General features: G+C 41.9%; 2 protein-coding genes across 4 annotated transcripts; one reads left to right on the top strand and one right to left on the bottom strand.

The window, feature by feature from the left end:
* The first annotated feature begins 538 nt into the window (after positions 1–538).
* iqgap2 (IQ motif containing GTPase activating protein 2) lies at positions 539–19,923 on the top strand. Of its 2 annotated transcripts, XM_037259912.1 has the most exons (38): positions 539–865; positions 3,268–3,367; positions 5,414–5,570; positions 5,690–5,767; positions 6,262–6,338; positions 7,387–7,454; positions 7,561–7,674; positions 7,777–7,955; positions 8,321–8,408; positions 8,491–8,654; positions 8,819–8,906; positions 8,997–9,160; positions 9,251–9,411; positions 9,562–9,686; positions 9,825–9,988; positions 12,868–12,958; positions 13,229–13,396; positions 13,455–13,597; positions 13,672–13,842; positions 13,923–14,006; positions 14,091–14,162; positions 14,230–14,299; positions 14,466–14,674; positions 14,759–14,911; positions 15,005–15,168; positions 15,262–15,486; positions 15,760–15,900; positions 16,313–16,397; positions 16,465–16,697; positions 16,819–16,951; positions 17,025–17,127; positions 17,212–17,353; positions 18,166–18,253; positions 18,366–18,578; positions 18,653–18,813; positions 18,895–19,032; positions 19,219–19,327; positions 19,455–19,923. In XM_037259912.1, exons 1-38 carry the CDS (start codon positions 820–822, stop codon positions 19,566–19,568), a joined length of 4,983 nt encoding a protein of 1,660 aa, XP_037115807.1. In that variant the 5' UTR covers positions 539–819; the 3' UTR covers positions 19,569–19,923. The 2 variants fall into 2 exon arrangements, with proteins under 2 accessions (XP_037115807.1, XP_037115809.1); XM_037259914.1 differs by lacking the exons at positions 539–865; positions 3,268–3,367 and adding an exon at positions 5,189–5,302.
* Positions 10,384–12,272, bottom strand: f2rl2 (coagulation factor II (thrombin) receptor-like 2). Of its 2 annotated transcripts, none has more exons than XM_037259957.1 (2): positions 11,886–12,272; positions 10,384–11,633 (listed from the first exon to the last, which is right to left on the bottom strand). In XM_037259957.1, exons 1-2 carry the CDS (start codon positions 11,886–11,888, stop codon positions 10,620–10,622), a joined length of 1,017 nt encoding a protein of 338 aa, XP_037115852.1. In that variant the 5' UTR covers positions 11,889–12,272; the 3' UTR covers positions 10,384–10,619. The 2 variants fall into 2 exon arrangements, with proteins under 2 accessions (XP_037115852.1, XP_037115851.1); XM_037259956.1 differs by having other exon boundaries at positions 10,384–11,692; positions 11,886–12,269.
* Positions 19,924–19,930: the final 7 nt, after the last annotated feature.

The following is a 19,930-nucleotide window of genomic DNA, read 5'->3' as shown; positions in this document are numbered from 1 at the left end:
CAAATAATTATTTCCTGTATGTAAACAGTATAGTTGAATTGAATGATCTACTATGAAAAGAAGTGAAATTGATTAATTTTGTTTTTCTTTCATGTTCAATAGCTGATTTATTTTTAAATGCAGGAGGCCTTCTGTATTTGACTTTAGTATACCGTTCCATATTGACAGAATATTCAATAATAAACAGAATATTAAAAAAAAAAAAACATTTGCATTACAACCGCCTAGCCCGCACCTAATTACAATATTTATATACTTATAGAGTTACGGCACATATTTACCTGATTTCATAATAAGGTTCATATTTTGCAGCAGGCAGTGAGTGCCGTTAGGTAGCTCCAAAATACGATTTTGATTTTGATTAACAAAGGCTGCCATCTACCGACTACATTGGGGGATTGTCAAATTGAAAGCTTGAGTTGCAATGTTTCCGATTTTTTGCCCAGGCCCTGAATGTCACACAATGTCACATGTTGGCCAGCAGATGGCATAAAGAAGCTGTCGCTTCACCTCCTGTCAAGTCCATATGTGTGACCCTTACGTTACTTTCAACATCATAACCACTTTGTGGAGGAGTCACATAAAAGAGCGCACACCATGGGGATTGGTGGTCACAAGGGAAGGTTCTAACGACTTTTGGGCCTATTCTTAGATTTTATTTTATTTTTTTTACCCCTTTTTTCCCATAAGTACTTCTAGGTTAGGTTGATTTCAGTTCAATTCTTTCTGGCACGCCTCATCGTGCGTTTGGTCGTTTGCTTAAGAAAAGTTGTTGGCGGCTCAGTCGCGTTGACTACTGCTGGAGGGAAACGAGGCAGGATGAATCATGAAGAGACGGTTTCTCGACATAAGCCACGCTATGGAAGTAAGTGGGTCTTTGTATTCAAAGTACTTTTTTTGTAACTTTGGTGAGGGATCGACGTCGACTACATGTTTGATGAGCAGCAGGTGGTTGAGCAGCACCTGACTTCTGCACCCAGGAGGTGTGTCTTGGCCATAAAAAAAATTAAATATCGCTTATAAAACAATCCAGAAAGTTTCAAGTGAGACGAATTTATCTGTTGCTTCATGCATACTCAGGATATGCTGTCTAAACCGCAAAGGTTACAAGTGCTGCGGCGACTGCACTAAATTTTGATTTAAATGATTTCCCCTCAATGTATTTCATCAATGTATTACCCATATCAGCCATTCTGCACAGAAGGTCGGTTCTCATAGTTTAAACATTAACTGTTCTACATTGCTTTGTTGGTGATGTTTTCAAATTAAAATCAGCACATGACAACGCCTCGGCGTCGGGTCGGGTCTTACTGTAGTTATCTTGCTGGGGTAAACATGAGGTCAAAGAGCACATTTTAAGAGATAAGACCAATCAATCGTGTGATCATCTCAGTGGTGATGCTTTGCATACACGCCAGGGGAGGTGTCCCTGCAGGGAAACAGAACAAATGTTAGTTTAACACAAGGCTAGCCCAAACCTCTCCAAAGGTTCATTCATGTTGCACCTGGAAGTAAGAAAATGCCCCTCAAAACAAATGTAACAATCAACCCTTTTTATCGCATCTATCTCAAAAAGTCCCCTTTTTTCCCCCAGTGCTACTAGCGAGCGACACTGCACTGAAAAACAGCATGAGTCAACACCATAGAGCCAATAACTGTAGTCTCATGATGATGTGCACACAAAGGCAGCAAACCTCATCCTGTGGGTTAAATATATAACACTTAGTACAAAAGTGCAGGAAGTGTGCACATTAGTCATTATGTCTTGTGATTAGTAGCTTCACTTGGACCAGTCTTCCATGTATAAATATAAATGCAATCAATAAACATTTGCACTTCTCAATTGGCCCCTGATGTGTACAGTGGGATATCTGACAACACCTCTAAAAGTGGTACAATATGAAGTTCAGGCAACATCGTCTCTCGGGAAACGTAAACTCAATGAACTTTTGAAGCACAGGTGGCAGACTCAAATACGGTGCAAAAAGGTGTGGCAGAAAAAGCCCGTGTTAAACTCCAGCGGGATTACTGCGAAACGGATAACTTGCCGTTTGAATTTGGAATAGTCACCCTTCACTATATTGCAGTGCACATTCTTCGGCTCGTTCTCAACTGAGTTTTGTTTAATTTCCTTTTTTGTCAACATGAAAGCATATGCTATTCTTAATATAAAACATTTGTAAAAAAGAGACAAAAAATGTTTGTGTAATGGATGGTTATTCCAAGGTCCCTTGAAGTGATTATACAGATTTGGTGTCTATGCATCAAAATGTGAAGGCATCCTTTTTAGTTAGTTTTTTTATGCCATCAGCAATCATCTGACACCATGATGCCCCCACTAGCTTAGCATTGTCATAGGCACCCAACTCAAAGCGCTGTGTCATATCTTTCTATTCTTCATATCTATGGGAGCAGCGATGACCAAGAGTAGAAATACGATGACCATAGAACTGGAAATGAAACTTCTGTGACGTGGGGAAAGGTCTCCCTGGTTTGCACAACTTCTTATCCGGATATAACAAGAAATGAATGGGAAGACTGAGATTGTTAACATCAAGGGTGTTGCTGTCTGTAGCATGATGGAGTAGTGTCAAACTTCCAGTCGAACTCCCAAGTTCAGAGAATAATCTTTTAGTTTTTACTGTAAACATTAAATGAATCCATGTTAATTTGACTTCTCTGGAGCTTAGGCTAATCAGTCAACTGGTTTAACCACCTTTCTTGCGGCAGGCAGCGGTGAGCACACAACCCGTGTATGACGATACATCCCATGTGAAATTAGGTGTCCTTTACACTGAGCTGCCAAAACATTCAAAGCAGATCCAATCACGGTGATGTAATGTTCTTGATCTTTCATGTGAAAATTCTGAATATAATTAGAGTCCAAGAATTCTGGTATTGGTCAAGCCATACGAATAGGCCTTCACTCCACCAGAAGTAATGAAGTGATTGGATTAGGCTGATGTAAGACACATGCGGGTAAAGGTCAACTCCCAGCAGAAGTCACTTGGCTAGATTTACACTTTGGTGCTTCAAGTAGTGGATTTTACTGTGCTTATGTTTAGTAAACATGCACATGACAGCAGCACTTCTGTCAATATTGACCTGTTTTTCATTTTGGGTCATGATGATATAAACTACCTCCTACCTATATACATGATGAGTTGGATGTTTTATTTGATGAGCTACATTTATGGATCAGCATAATATTAGTCAGATTTGTTTTTTAAAAATAAGCAGTAACAGCTTTGCAATTCATTTTTGCAGCCATTCAGGACGATGAGAGACTGTCAGCGGAGGAGATGGATGAGAGGAGGCGGCAGAACATCGCCTACGAGTACCTGTGTCATCTGGAGGAGGCCAAACGGTAAAATAACAAAAGCGCATCCCCAGACGAGCCCCAAGGCTTTCTTGGAGCCATCAGGCGAAAAGGGTTCTCTATCGAAAGAATACTTAGAATTGAATTAGTTATGGTTATGAAGTTTGAAGAAGAACAACAGCATGAGCTGAGGAAAACTGCGAGTGCTTAATTGGTGATGCTTGCGTGAAGCTGTCAGAACAGGTAAAGACCGAATTAGCACGCGCAGGAGACAATTACACGCAACTGCAGATCAATTCTGCTGACTTCGTGGAAACAATCCCTCTGACTTAATCTCTAACCTCTTAATGATCCATGAGAAAAAACAAATCCAGCACTTCACATATGCAACGTGTTTACAATTGTGTCGGGCTGTTTTCGGATGTGAAAATGAAAGAACATTGGCTGTGACACGTGCTGAGACAAACCACTTCCTTTCAACGCTCTCCTTTGCAGGGCAATAACTTTCCATTCTTGACGTTTGTCGTTGTACGGCGCATCAATTATTCATTTGTTTCAGCAGTCGAACATGCTCTTGGACTTTGCCTTTATTATTTGCTTTGTCATCAGACGGTCAATTTATGCAGGCTAGACGAAGCAGTGAGAACAGATCTCATTACCGAGATTGTAGAAGTCTTGCGTCGCTGTCCCGAGAGGTCTTAACCCAAACAGCTGCTTCCTTCCAACTCAACAGTTTCATACTCTGACTTCCTCTGCTATACTCTTGTCATTTGGTCTTCTATTCTGGAAAAAGTGTCAAATTGGATTAGGATTAGGGTTTCTAATGAAGCAGGGAGAGCAAGGGATTAGGGCTTTACGCTCGGGGGTCAGCCGTCGATGTTCTCTGAACAAGGATTGAATCCACTTATCTCCGGTCTAGTGTACAGTATCACTGAAAATACAATTTACTGAACTTAATTAAACTGTGCTTTTTTTTTTTTTTTTTTTGGGTGGATATCAGTTAATGGTATTCCTGTTTTTTTTGGGTCACCACTCACTTGCACATGAGCTTCTTCTGGTAGACTTTGAACTTTTACCCAAGAGTAAAACGCCGATTGTTTACATTTGTCAAAGTTTGTTTTGCATCAAAACGGATCCTCTCACGGATTCTCTTCTACATCTCATAACACAATCAACTAAGCCATGGCAAAAGTGTGAAAAGCATGTTTTCAGTGCAGCGTCATCAATTGTGGTTTTGAAGCTGAGAGGGAAAGTCATGTGGCAACACAGTTGCTCGGTTTCTCCTGGTTGGCCACAGATTGGACAATGACAGGAAGATCTTGTCTGATAGCTGTAAACTTACATCGAGTCCGTCCTCCTCAGGAGACATGCTCCTCTGTATTGTTCTAAATACAGGAAGTGATGTCTCACAAGCAGGATGTCCCTTTTTGACTGTTTTGCCGCCAAACAATTTGCCCCCAGAAATCACAAGTGTCTCATTTTTCTTTTTATGATTCCACATATTTGTGTCTGCGTAGAAACATTGTCTCGGATCAAGTGGAGATGACTGACTATTCTTCTGTTGTTGTGATGGGGCTAGAAAATGCTCACAACTAAATGTTTCTCGCAGCAGAGAAACATTTAGGGCAGGGGTGGCGCTCCAACTTTAAATATGGCGTCACTCCAAGCCTGCCTGATAATGTGTAACAGATTCTCGAACCAACATAATTCACAACCTGACAAATCATTGACCAAACTCTTTAGAAGAAAATAGTCCCCAGCGCCAGGCAAAAGCTGCTGTTCACATCTCGGGTTAAACACAGTTCACAAATCTCTTCCTTCGATATTTCTCCTCGGGTGGGGACCACGGTTGGAAACATGGGGAGGATCCCAAGAAATGACGCAACCTTTCAATTCAGCAATAACTCTTGCCTCCATATTGGATAGATTACCGCTCCAGCAATACTGAACTGAATGTTTTATCATTTTGGATTTTAAGCATGTGTAAGTTATCCGAATGTTTGTAAACACTTGGCTTTTATCACAGTTTGGCTAAATTAATGAACATTTAGAACACTATAGAGAAGGATCTTCCTATTTGCAATTTGTTGTTAGATGGATGGAAGCCTGCCTGGAAGAAGAGCTGCCCAACACCACAGAACTGGAGGAGGGCCTGAGGAATGGTGTCTACCTTGGCAAACTTGCCAACTTCTTTGCCCCCAAAATGGTGACCGTAAAAAGAATCTACGACAGGGATCAATCTCGGTACAAGGTAGGTTTGTTTTTGATGTTGGCTCTGCCACTTTTGTCGAATACTTGACCACCTACGTCACTTTTAGGAATTCCATTTCAGCCAATTTAGAAGGTCCATCTTCTTTTTTTGTCTTTTAGAGTAAAGGACTGCACTTCAGGCACACTGACAACACAGTCCAGTGGCTCAGGGCCATGGAGTCGGTGGGTCTACCTAAGGTAAGGAGTGTGCAAAGCTCAACGGTTGCTGTCTTGTCTCGCAATCACTCATATGCGTGTCCAGTATAGACAATGGTTCCGCCTGACTTAAGCCGTCACAGCTTTATGTTTGTTATGACCAGTTGAGTGTTTTGTAGTTGAATAAATGGGGATGAGGTGACTAGCGGGTAATCGCCATGACAGGATGGAAAAGTCCCTGATCCGTGCAGCGCCATGTGATGTTGGGTCACTCATATTTTAAGCGAATGAGATCCTAATAATTGTTTACTTCGATAATTAGTGGCTCAAAGACAAATAATAAACAAACAAAGTCCATAATGAGTGTAGCAATGTGATGTTGGGTCACTCGTATTTTAAGAGAATGAGCTCCTAATAATTATTTACTTTGGTAATTAGTGCCTCAAAGCCAAATAATAAATAAATGTTTGGTTGCTGCAGGATAGTGAAACAAATTTTAAAATAACAATAATGCACGTAATTCTTGTTTTGTCCAGATATTCTACCCAGAAACGACAGATGTGTACGATCGCAAAAACATGCCCAAGGTGGTATACTGCATACATGCACTAAGGTAAGAAGAATTCCTTGTGTACAGTTGTTGTATTTTAACTGCTTTATTAGATTCTCAAACTACGGCAGTACTTCATACATAACACCTCATATGCCCGTCAATAGCCCTACTTCGTCACAACTGATATATTGATCATCTCCAGATTCGTGACTTGAATGAACAAATTTTCTCCGCCTGACCGTCTGGTCAACAAGAGCGATTTAGGGAGAGATTACGCGAGCTGCTTGGATTGTTTCTCTGTTGTTGTGTTGTGTCAGGTCCCTTGAGAGTTGGTTTCCTTCCCAACTCCGGCACACATGACTTCTTCCTTCCTGCGAGTCCAGCAGGAGACCCACGCGGCTGCCCCTGTGCGCAAATGTACGCACATGGAGTCAAAGCAGCAGATGTTGTTGTAGGCACATAGTATAGTGGAAAAAATGTCAAACAACAGCAATATAATATGGATGGAAAAGATTTATAATAGGACAGATAGATGCCGGGGGGGAAAAAAAATACATGGAGTCATCTTTTGAGGCAAGCAATTGATCAGCTCATGACGTTAAAATCTCCCCAGTCAGTGTTGTTATTGTTGGTCAGCTGTTTCTGTGTTTGTCTCTCAGAATGAATGAAACCGAGGCCGTTTCATGTTTGCACACACTCAGTGACCAACTAATCTGCCTCTGCAGCTATTTTTTGAGTTGCCCTAATGGCAGCTCTATCTTTACTATCTATAATTCATTATGACTTATCAGATACCTGCAGACTGATGAAAGTTTGATGACGTCTCCAAGCAACTACCTGTTGAAATAATTGACCAGTAGACGAGAGGACAGGCTCATGTGGCTGGTGTCAATTCAGTTTTGAATCCTGAGCCAACACTACCTCCCTGTGGTGTTGATGTGTTATTGGTGGGAATTGCAAAAAAAAAAAGAAAAGCCGGGCTTAATCTCTGTTATTCAAGAAAATTCGGGCAAATCTTGCAGTTGCTGTTTGTAGCTGCGGATTGTCAGGCTTTGAGTGCTTGCTCAAGTTTTATTGCTAATCTTAGGCACACTGTTGTTTTTTTCAGCTTGTACTTGTACAAACTAGGCATTGCACCCCAGATCCAGGACCTATTAGGGAAGGTGGCCTTTACAGGTAACAACATAAAAAAAAAAAAAAAGACTTGATCTATTGCTTGTTTTTAACGCCAGTCATAGTCTTGCTGTTGTGCTATATTTTGTGTGCTGTGTGTGTATCCCAGAGGAAGAGATCAATAACATGAGGAGTGAACTGGACAAGTATGGTATTCAAATGCCAGCTTTTAGTAAAATTGGAGGAATCCTGGCCAATGAGCTCTCAGTGGATGAAGCAGCATGTAAGTCATTTAACCTCCTATCTACATTTCAGAAGGTGGACTTTTTTTTTTTTTTTGAAATCACTGCAGCACTGAATATTGTTGTGTTGCTCTTGCCCTTAGTGCACGCGGCTGTATTTGCAATCAATGAGGCAATAGACAGGGGGCAGGCATCTGTGACCATGTCAGCCCTGACAAATCCAAACGCTGTGCTGAGGAACACCCAGGAAGCCATGGCACAAGACTACCAGGACACGTTGAGCCAGGCCAAGACCAGTAAACAAGATCGGTCCTCGGCGAGTGTAAGAGTTCTATAAAGTTACTCCATCCCCCTGATTTGGTGGACACGCATCCAGCTGTTAAAATGAAACGTTTGTTGAAAGTATCGGTCGTGTCATTTGATTTGGCTTACTCTGTTTGAGAGTTTAGGCATCAGTCCTTTAAAGTTGTTGCCTGAGCAGATGGTTCCAATTGCAGTGTCTAATGGACTCCACTGAAAACGCTTGCCCGCAATGACTCGTGCCGAGCCTTGCCAGAACATTCCAGCTGCTGCAGTGTCAGCTGTACTTCACCAAACGCTAACACTTGCACCGCAAACATCACTTGAAACTTTTGTTAAACAAACATGCCACTCTAAGCTACATGAATAATGTTCTATTTTTCCTAGTACTCCACATTACGCAGTCAGGAACGAGATGTTTATGAGGAGCTGCTGACACAGCAGGAGATCCAGAGCTGCATAGACTTTGTCAACAGTAAGGACTAACCTTCCTCCATCATCGTCAACGTTGCTGGACGATAGAATGACCCGCTTCTGTTGTTTTTTTCTGTTTGCAGTCCAAGCAGCAGTAAGGCAGGTGAATCATGCAGTGCGCACCCAGGATGAAGCTTCTCTTTTGGCTGCACTCAGGCTTCCAGCGCTGTCCCTGCGTGGTGTGCAGAATGTGAACCATGGCTGGTACCTGGAGCAATTTACCACCTATTGTCTGCACAAATCCAAGGTAACCCAATGTTGACTTTTTATGGCCTTTGCCACCTAGTATGCAACCTCGTATATAGTATGTAAATGTTTAGTCCATACACACTGATAAATACTGATATGAAGGGTATGTCATGTTGCTATAAGTTTCATATTATCAACTTCAAGCATTTTTTTTAACCGCAGGATGAAGACAAAGGAGTTCTGGTGGATAAGAATGAGATTCAAAGAGTTGTCACCTCTTGCAATGACTTTGCAGAGGCTGAAAGACGAAGTAAGCACAATTACATGCTCCTAATTTTCACCTCTTTCTGAAGAAGTATGTTCAATTCCCATCATTTCATCTCATTGTTTTTCCGAGCAGAACTTGAGGCAGTTTCAGCCATCAACACTGCCATTCGTCTTGGCGACGCAGCGGCGACGGCCGAGGAGCTCATGAACCCCGAGGCTCAACTGTCTATTGTCTACTCGACAGCTGCCACGCTCTATCAGAATGAGCTTTTTAGTTTGCAACTGCAAAGTGGGAAGGTACGACCTGGCATCATTCTTACTCGTATTATGTTTCTCTCTATGAGATATGCAGTGGTGTCATGAGTCCAAAATTTGTGTTGCATTCAGTCTGGCCTGAGCCATGAGGAATTGAGCGTGGCTGTGGAAATGCTGTCAGCTGTAGCTGTGCTCAATGAGGTTCTGGACACCAAAGATTCACAGGCTGTCATCGAGCAGCTAACAGACTCACCTCTGGGTTTCACAAACATGGACCAAGACAACCTAATTAGGTATGTCAACTGTTGGACTTTTGGTAGTTAGAATAATGACAAGTAACAGTAAATGGCCGCCATATAATAAATGGCACTGTAGCAGATCATCTTAAGTTCTTGGTAGGTTTGATGAAATTGTGTTAAAATATTACAATGGTCTTTGGTCAGGTATGCTGACACCCTAACCGAGCAGCGGGTGGAGTCTCTTGCGACTGGCCAAGAGTTCCTCACTTGGAATGATGTTCAAAAATGCATTGACGCTGTCAACGTTCAGGTCGCTGAAGAGCACGAACGTAAGAACGTCGCACAAGTTTCTGATTGTAGCACCAATTTGTATGTTGCAGTTAGTAGTCGTAAATATCGTCGATTTCTATTTATTTATTCATAATTAAATAAACAAAAAAAATGGTATCCCGCTATACTTCTTCTAGGAATCATAGCAATAGCAGAGATCAATGAGGCATTGAACTCTGGTGATCATCAGCAGACACTTGCAGCCTTGCTCCTCCCTACTGCCAAGTTGACAGCGGTGAACCCCGTCGCAGCCAAACACTACCACGATGTTCTACTCTGTACCAAACAATGCCTCTGCCAGGTACGATGCTTTTTAAATGTGTATGTATAAATTTGTGCTTCTAACAACAGATTCATAGTTGTTTTTCAACCTCAGAAACGTGTCAGGTCATAAATTGGAGCGGCTCTCATCATGGGCAAATCAAATATCTCCTAGTTTAGGTTTGACATTTTTGATTTTGTTCTCAAATGGATGGTAGAGTTTCTATAAAAGTTTTCTTAACTCCCAATTACACAATTCTATTACATAAAATCCATAATGTTTTCATCAATAACATTGTCACCCACGACAATTGCCTTTTAATAATGAAGACGATCGAACCCAAATCAGCTAGTTTCATTGCCACACCGCAAAATAAACTTCCCATCGTTTAGTTTATCAATTGTGAAATCTTTAAATCTGTGACACACTACAAGTATATTTAGGATATGTATTTTATTTTTTAAACAGAGTAATATTTTGCATTTCTGATGTCGACCGATTCATCATTTTTGTTCGATTATGTCACAAAATCAACAGAATTGCAACATTCCTGTCCTAGTGCTGCACATACAGTCGATGTGTACATAAGAAACTTTTTTTTACGGATGTTTCCGAGATTGTGTTTCCCTGCTGTGTCCCAACAATAGTCTTCTAAAGCGGTGCCATTTCGCTACTCGCATATCCTAACAGCCAGCCTCTCTGGGATCCTGCGGATGGAGAGGAATTGTATCTCTGGTGCAGCCGATTTAGAAATGAGCAAACACAGGAAGGGATCCAAACAACTGTGGAAGCAGCAGAGACACACAGCACATCTGTAGTATCCGTACAGTTTGTCATCCCCGCTGGAAAACAGACGTGCGTAGTGTGCAATGTGCAAGATCCCGCTGGGCAAGAAACACACCACAAAGATGATGAAAACCACAGTACTGATCTTGATAAACGGTCTCCAGTTACACCCCGATTGTCCAAGATGGTGTACCACTGACACGTGTGCATAGATGGAAATCATAAAGGGGACTACAAAGCCCAGGAAAACCAGTGTCAGTCTGTAGGGCACAAGCAGTGAATGTGATTTTTGGTCAAGGGGAAGCACATCGTGGCAGGTGGTGACTTCCAGCTCGGCGAGCCAATAGCTTTGCCTGACGAGTAGCTCTGGTATAATAGTCGCCGCAAATAGGAACCACACGATGAAGCATGCCCAGACTGCTAGCGCGGTCTTGGCCAGCCTTCTGTACAGGAAGGGCTTAACCACAGCCAGGTAGCGCTTCAGACTGATGCACGCTATCGTCTGCGCTGCGCAGTAGACGTTGCCATAAAACAAGGCCGTCATCAGCCGGCAGGAGAATTCTCCAAATACCCAGTTGTTTCCACTGAAGTGGTAGTGGACGCGCAATGCCAGGGAAAACAGAAGCAGCAGGTCTGACAAGGCCAGATTCAGATAAAGGACAACTGTGGACAAGGACTTTGCTCGAAGTCTCAGTCTGAGGAAGGCCAGAATGTAGGCATTGGAGGGAATGCCCACAATCATAGCCAAGATGTACGATAAAGGAAGGATCCAGGTGCTTAAGAGCCCCGTGGCGTAGGTTGTCGCCGCGGCGTCTGGGTCCACATCCAGCCACGGGTCTCCAATGTCATGAAGATCGGCTGACAGCTGCTTTGTCCAGTTGTGTTGATATATCTTGCCCTTGAAAGATTTTGGAGACACTTCAGATTGTGTACTGTTTGCAGTCCGAGTTTTATTGCCTATATGGGGACAAAATGTATGTTTTATTGAGGGATGTAACTTTTTTTTAAACCAGATTTATAGTTCTCAAGGGATAATAACAAAATGACCAGAAGCTCTTGTCTTAAACCATTTAGTTGATATAATTGCAGTTCAGGATTGACACGAAGAAATCAAATTTAACAGGGGAAATAGATGATGAAAGTCACTTACCATCAGCCTGGATAGTCTGCACAGCCATTAGACAAATGAGAAGTCCGGCTAAAATGTCTGCCATGTCTACCGAATACAGAAAAATTCAATTTCGTTGGGTTTTAGTATTTATTTTAGCACGAATAGCAGTTATCCGCCTATGAATTTTGTTTCGGGCATCGCAGCAGCGCTACAACTGCCGACGATGCGTACTCAAACTTTGCTAGCTCAAAGGACAAGGAAAGCTTGCCTGTTTGTGCGCTCCTGCATGCACGTTTCCTGTCTAGCCTTGAAAACAAAATTCCCCGTTGCCTGCATCAGTCACTGCCCACTGACTCACTGAAGTGGGAGGATACAAAGAACGTGGTTTAGAATTTGCTGTGATATTCAAAAGTGTCATCAAATAGTTGTTAAGCGTTTATTTTATAGTAATGCCAGATTTAGCAATTGAAGGTCATTGCTGAATATTGTGTTGCGACATATGGGTCATCCTCCTGTAAAGTTATGCAATCATTCATTATTCTGTTTGCTCCGCTACAAGTATGTAAAGTAATTAGCTATTTTTGTATTCTGTTGATAGTTAAATAAATTGAGATATAATCTACTCCACAAGAAAAACAGTCTGGGAAATTTCAGCCACTGCAGAGGGTTATTTTAGGACCCAACCTAATGACGATTTCCTTCCTGCCAGTGGTCAGGGATTGCCTTAACCCTCTCCAGAGTTGACTAAAATTAGCCTTCAAAGTTAGGCGAAAGATACATTTGTTATAGTCTTGTTACAGAGATAGTGGAGATGGAGCGGCATTAAATTTACGTTATCATAACGGGAAAGTTTCGGCTAGCCATCTTAAATTGATCTGTGTTGTTGTGGATGAAGAATCAAGTTAATTAAATGGTTGTACAATTCCTGTATATCGATTTTAAATATCCACTAACAGTGGTTAATAATATACTTTGATCATACTTGTCTGAAAATGTGGCAACTCATTTTGTTCAATTGCAGACCTCGGGAGATGAATCCGCTGTGCTGTGGCTTGACCAAATCCAAGAGGTCATACATGCAGCCAACCAAGATGCAGAAGAAGCTCTCACAAGTCAGTGCACAATTTTTTTTACTTTGGCTCTATGGATGTTATGTTTTGCATTTTTTAATTTTTTTTAAGCCAGTTTTATACGCATGGATTTTCTGACTGGTTGATTTGATGATTAGTGAGCATCATTGTGATGTTCTGTCCTTTTTCAACTTCCAACCCGCAGAGTATCAAATCACCATTCTATAAATGTTTACTCCCACTGTTACTTGACTGATGCCATATTTGCCACTTCGTACACTTCTTTGGCTCAGTCATCCTTTCTTTTGACAGTGGCTGAAGCAGTAGCTGACATTAACAAGATGGTGGCAGAGGGCGATTCCCAGAATACACTGCTGGCTCTGCAATCCCCAAATGCAAGGCTGAGAGACGTGCTCGCAGAATGTGCTGAAACGTGCCAGGCCGAACTGGCGCAAACGCAACAAACGATTACACCTGAAGGTAGTTCCACTCACCAAACTTTGGTCGAAGAGTGACTAAATTCTCCAAATTCTTTTAGGTGGCATCGATAGTGTGTGGGTGAAACATTGCGTAAATGACGGATATGATTACTATTATAATCTGGAGACTGGACACGGTGCCTGGGAGGAGCCCGAAAACTTTGAACATAATAGTGGCCACCTCAGTAAAGAGGAAATTCAGGTACCCCGCCACCCTTCAGTACATCACATCTGATAATGATTGATTCAATATTGATGGTCGTTTATCCCGTTTAGAGTGTCGTCAGTTGTGTGACTGCAGAATATAACCGGGAACAATTGTGGTTGGCCAACCAATGCTTGGTAGCGCAGCTGCAGGCGAGGATGCGAGGTTTTCTGGTGAGGCAAAGGCATGCTCAGAGGATGGAGTACCTGCGGCAACAAGAACCGCACATCATTCGACTGCAGGTCCTCCCCCCTCCCCTCTCTGCAATTAATTTTCATTTATATTGATTTTTAGTTCAAATCCTTTTTGGGTTTTTTTCCAGGCATGCTGGAGAGGTTACAAACAGAGGAAAATATACAGGAACAGAATAAAAATGCTTCATCGAAATGTTAGCTCAATTGTCAAGGTGAGGTGTTGATTCCGGTTTGTCGTAAAAGTTACGTTCCACTGTAATCCATTTGAAAACACTATTGTTTTTGATTGCTTCTAGATTCAGTCATTTGTTAAAATGTGGAAAGCCAAGCGTGCATACAATGAGCGTTTGCAATACTTTAAAGATCACGTGAGTAACACTCCAACATGGTTTTGGTTTGATTACGCAAGGCATTAACTGATATTTTTGCAAATAGGAGAAGGAAGTTGTCACCATCCAGGCTTTTGTAAAGGCCAATAAAGCAAGAAATGACTATAGAACCCTGAGTAAGTGACATAATATCTCATTCAATAGACATTTACGTTTTGGGTATTATTATTATATATATATATATATATATATATATATATATATATATATATATATTGACATATTGTATATTATGATATTTCATTGCTTTTCTTTCTCTCCCTCTTGTTTACAATAATACAGCCGGGGGAACAGACCCGCCTCTATCAGTCGTGCGCAAGTTTGTCCACTTGCTCCAGCAGAGCGCTTTGGATTTGCAGGAGGAACAGGAAGTGACGCGGCTCAAGGAGGAAGTGGTCACCAGGATTCGCTCAAACCAGCAGATGGAGCAAGATTTGAACCTGATGGACATCAAGATTGGACTGCTGGTGAAGAACAGAATCACGCTGCAGGTGGCAAAAGCTCTCTTCTATACGTATGTGCAGGTTTGGCCTATGTGGATCGTTCACCAACCGTGTCTCCGTTTCTGCTGAAAGGATGTCGTGACTCATAATAAGACAATGAAGAATATGAAAAATCAAGCAAGTAATGATGACCTGGCCACAGCAGACAAACTGGGAATAAAAGGCCTAAGTAAAGGAAAACGGAAGAAACTGGAGGCCTATCAACATCTTTTTTACCTCCTTCAGGTAACGGGTCGACCTTTTCTTATTTGAGCATCGTCTCAATTCTCCAAACACGACAACCGTGTCCGACGTCTCTGCTTTTTATTTTTCTTGCAGACCAATCCGTCCTACTTGGCTAAGCTCATCTTCCAAATGCCCCAAAACAAGTCTACAAAGTTTATGGACACTGTCATCTTCACCTTGTACAACTATGCCTCCAACCAGCGAGAAGAATATTTGCTGCTTAAACTCTTCAAAACTGCTCTTGAAGAAGAAATCGGGTATCAACTCAAGTGATAGTCGCTTTTGAATTCAGGTCGTTGCCTTGAGAGATGGTTCAGGTCCACTGTGATTTTCTTCTTGCTGTGTCGCAGGTCGAAGGTTGACCAAATTCAGGACATTGTGACAGGAAATCCCACAGTCATCAAGATGGTGGTGAGCTTCAACCGAGGAGCACGGGGCCACAACTCTCTGCGGCAGCTTTTGGCTCCTGTGGTCAAAGACATCATTGATGACAAAAATCTCGGCATCAACACCAACCCGGTAGATGTTTACAAAGCTTGGGTCAACCAGCTGGAGACGGCCACTGGAGAAGCCAGGTAACAACATTCTAAATTTATCCCAGAATGGCTTTGATGGGATCAATCAGAAATATACTGGGTCTGCTCAAAATATGAAATATTCGATGGGCCTTCAGGAATTTGCCTCTTTCATACCGTTTTGGTTGAAAGCACTGCCAACTTGTATCATTGAAAGCAAATTAGTTTCCCTGATTAGCCAGATGTCCATGAACAAACCAGATAGCCATTCAAAACAACATAATATGCAATAAAATGTTAACTGCTGCCTGTATTGATGTTGTTGTGTCTCAGTAAATTGCCTTATGAAGTGACTCCGGAGCAGGCCATGTCACATGAGGAAGTCCGCAAAAGGCTGGAGGCTTCCAGTCTGGCACTTCGCTCTGCAACAGATAAAGTCCTCAACTCCATTGTGTCCTCTCTGGATAATATTCCGTAAGTTTGGACACGGGGAAATGTCCAGTCTGTGCCCTCCGTGACAATGTTCACTTGCCAAAACAACCTTTGCAGTTACTACATTGTTGGATGAATGTTATCTGTTTATTATTGTTGCCCACTTTATTCTTTGGACACAGTAATAGGTACATGTTACGGTATTGTCGATTATTCACTTTCTCATGTTCATATGAGAGAAGTAATCTTACGAATATTCAGAAAACACTTTATTTCTTTTTTGCCTTCAGTACAAAGTACGGTACTAAACACAGGTCCAAGTGTACCACTAGATGGTGCTGATGTTTAAACGGCCTTGGTAGAACATTGTCAAGTTCATTGATACCCATTTGTAATATTTCTATTTCTGCGGACAATTTTGAGTCCTCATCATCGCTTGTTGTTTTGCGTGCAGTTATGGCATGCGATACGTCGCCAAGGTTCTGAGGAACTGCCTCCACGAAAAGTTTCCGGATGCATCAGAAGATGAGCTGCTAAAGGTAGGTTGTGCACTTTATTTCCTGTGAAACGTTACTTCTGTGACGTCGCCTTTCTTTTCCATTGCAGGTAGTTGGCAACTTGCTTTACTACCGTTACATGAATCCTGCCATCGTAGCTCCCGATGGATTCGACATTATTGACCTGTCGGCGGGAGGGCAGCTCCATGTGGATCAGCGACGCAACCTGGGATCTGTGGCCAAGATGCTCCAGCATGCGGCCGCCAACAAGCTGTTTGAGGGCGAGAATGCGCACATGACTCCTATGAACGACTTCATCTCGCAGACATACGAGAAGTTCCGGTGAGGATGCGCAATTAGCTAATGCTGAACTCATCTGGGCAGATTGGCACCAATTTTGCATCCACAACATGTATCCTCCTTATCTGTTCTTAAAATAAAATAATTTCTGAATTCCGTTAAGGGTGTTTTTCCAGTCGGCCTGCGATGTCCCCGAACCCGAGGAGAAGTTCAACATTGATGAATACTCAGACATGGTGACCCTGAGCAAGCCTGTTATCTATATCTCAATAGAGGAGATAATCAATACGCACTCAGTAAGTCAAACTGAGGTTGACGTTTTGTTGGCGTCGAGATCTTAAACTCATTTTCACATCTGTATCATCGCAGCTCCTCTTGGAACATCTGGACGCCATCTCACCAGACCTCAACGACCTGTTGCATGAGCTCCTGCAGGATTTGGGAGATGTCCCTGACGTTGAGACATTACTTGGTACCGCCCATGTTTATGCTATACATTTGGTTCCTTTTAAAAGATATCAATGTCAATTATTTTCCATGTTCTTGTTCAAATGAGGTGAGGGAGCCGTTCATAGCAATGACACCAACAGGGATAGTGTCCTCAACCAGCTGGCCAAGACCGAGATCTCCCTCACCCTGACCAGCAAGTTTGAGCTACTTGAAGGGGATGACAAAGACTTGAAGACTCTTATGACAAAGTGAGTTTTTTTTTTTTTGCTCTTTGTGGGTTGATTTTTGGGGTGAGGCAAATCCTTTTCTGTTCAAGTATGACTATTTGCCATTGCACAAAGAAAAGCATGTAGTAGAATGATGATGTCACAGAACAACTTGAGAGCCACATACGCACTCACGCCAACATCTTGTAGAAAGCCTTCAAAGAAGACTGAAGGCTGTTAAAACTGAAAGCAGGGACCAAGCCCATATTTCCTTTCATTTGTTCTTCTTTGTACCCTTACTGGCCAAGTGTCCCAATACTTGTGTGCCTGAAACTGTGGCTCTAGATGACTCTTTTGATACTCCATGGACAGAATGAAGCTACAACGTAGTGTTGTGCTATCTTTGACCCTTATTCCGCATATACAGAATTTTTATTTATTTATTTATTTATTTCCCCGCCCCTGTCCTGTTATCGCCTCGTGACCCAACTTTGTCTTTCCTGCACTTGAATCATTTCCTGTCCAAACAGGAAGACGCTTGCCAGCGGCAGTTATCTTCCCTATGAACATGCATCCTTCTGTGTGTAACGTGCTGAATTAGAAAGATGATTTCATCCCAACCTTGAGACGTATGCTTCCATATGTGGCATCCATATGTAGTGGTTGACACTTTTTTTCCACACAAGTCTTTTTCAAGGGACTCAAAAACATTGTATTTCATCTACGAATTTCAGTATCCTACAATACCATACACCTTATAAAAGGCAAATTAATATGTATAAAAATTATTTGTTGGCTTCCTCAAGCATGTGCTTTTTTTTGCACGTTATAATTCTCTGCTTTTGTCTTTGTAGGACAAAGAAACTAATAGTAGATGTGATCCGAATTCAACCCGGAGAGACATTGTCTGAAATTTTAGAGACCCCAGCCACAGTGCCTCAGGTGACATTTTCGTACTTTGCTAAATGTTATTTTTGTGCTATTATTTTTGTTTGTCTGCCCATCTGTTTTTTTTTTTTTTTAATACTGTAATGTTTGAACTTTGTATCCACAGGAGTCGGAGCATGCCAAGATAGCTGTGTGGCGGGTGGTCCAGGACGCTCAGACCCCCGACGGTCTAAAGAGCAGCCCTGCCCTCCTGGAGGACAGCCAGCTCCCCCTTGAGCAGAAGAAGCGCAAGATCCTGCGGAATCTTCGTAACTTGGAGCAGGCCAACCTTGTCACTGACACAAATAAATATCAAGACATCATCAGTGACATTGCTAAGGTGCGTAAGCATAGGCTGTAGTCACTCAAGTGTTACTTGGCCTTTCAACTTGTCTACCTAATTGTGATTGTCAGGATATATGCTGCCAAAGACGCTACCGACAAAGGAGGAAGGCCGATCTCGGTAAGCTCCAGCAGACGCTCGTGGCGCTCAATTCGAAAACAACCTTCTACCAGGAGCAGATGAATTATTATGACACCTACATCAAGACATGCCTGGACAACCTGAACCGCAAGTGAGTGTGACGATCTGCATGTATGTCCTGCACGGTTGTGGTGGGTTACACTGCTCATGCTTCACTGTGGGCTGTGGCTAGGAATTCACGCAGATCCATCAAAGTGGACAAAGACGAAAAGGGCAGCAAAAAAGGGAAGCCACAATCCTTGAAGTACACCGGCGCAAGGCTACATGAGAAAGGAGTCATTCTGGAGATCGAAGGGCTTCTGATCAACCAGTGAGTGGAGTCGTTTAATGATTTCCAATGCACTGTGGGTAATTATCCAAGGTTACATAAATTAGCTGAAAATTATTTATTAATACAAATAATGCAACTATCAATGCCATTGACATAGAGACCACTAGATGGCAGATTAGTCGTTACCTGCAATTCTTTTTTAATCTGTTGTCTTTTGTGTGCCAGGTTCAAAAATGTCACGTTTGAAATTTTACCAACTGAGGAAGTTGGGAATTTTGAGGTGAAAGCCAAGTTTATGGGTGTGGAGATGGAAAAAGTTCAGCTTCATTTCCAGGTAATTGATGTCATATTCCCACCACACACAATGACTTTTGTTGTTCTTTGCATAGTGTGAGGAAGAATCTGCATTTTATGTATTTTAATGCAGTCATTTCTGTTTTGTGGTGTCATTCGGCCTCTAGGACCTTCTGCAGCTACAATACGAAGGCGTGGCTGTTATGAAGATGTTCGACAAAGCTAAAGTAAACGTGAACTTGCTCATCTTCCTCCTAAATAAAAAGTTCTATGGAAAATGAATGAAAATAGGGAAGCTAGGAAATTGTGCCTTATGACAGCATTCAGTTTGTTCATCAAAATCAAGGTTGTCAGAAAATGTACAAGTAATACTATTTTTTTTTTCTCTCCAAATAATTTAATGAAGCTGTTTATTTCTTTTTTTGGGAGAGCAAGATTGAATGTATTTTAATTAGAAAGGTATTCTCATTTTCTTTGTTAGAGAAACACTATTGTTTTGTTGTCCCTTGTATGCTGCTTAAGCAGTTATCTCAAAAGGTCGCCCCTCTCTTGGCTTGTTGAAATGTTGAAGTTCACCAGTGCCTTTTTAATCAAAACATCAAAGCATATTTTAATTAATAAAAATTTTAAATGCTGCAACTAG

Source organism: Syngnathus acus, chromosome 9 (assembly GCF_901709675.1).
Source record: "Syngnathus acus chromosome 9, fSynAcu1.2, whole genome shotgun sequence".
Taxonomy (NCBI): domain Eukaryota; kingdom Metazoa; phylum Chordata; class Actinopteri; order Syngnathiformes; family Syngnathidae; genus Syngnathus; species Syngnathus acus.
The sequence above is the reverse complement of the archived record's forward strand: the minus strand, read 5'-3'. Positions and strand labels throughout refer to the sequence as shown.

Coding starts and splice junctions, on each gene's coding strand:
- iqgap2 (XM_037259912.1), top strand. CDS start 820: ATGAATCATGAAGAGACGGTTTCTCGACATAAGCCACGCTATGGAA. Junction 9,161..9,250: donor TGCAACTGCAAAGTGGGAAG/GTACGACCTGGC, acceptor TGTTGCATTCAG/TCTGGCCTGAGCCATGAGGA. Junction 9,687..9,824: donor GGTCGCTGAAGAGCACGAAC/GTAAGAACGTCG, acceptor TACTTCTTCTAG/GAATCATAGCAATAGCAGAG.
- f2rl2 (XM_037259956.1), bottom strand. CDS start 11,949: ATGGCAGACATTTTAGCCGGACTTCTCATTTGTCTAATGGCTGTGCAG. Junction 11,693..11,885: donor GCAGACTATCCAGGCTGATG/GTAAGTGACTTT, acceptor GTCCCCATATAG/GCAATAAAACTCGGACTGCA.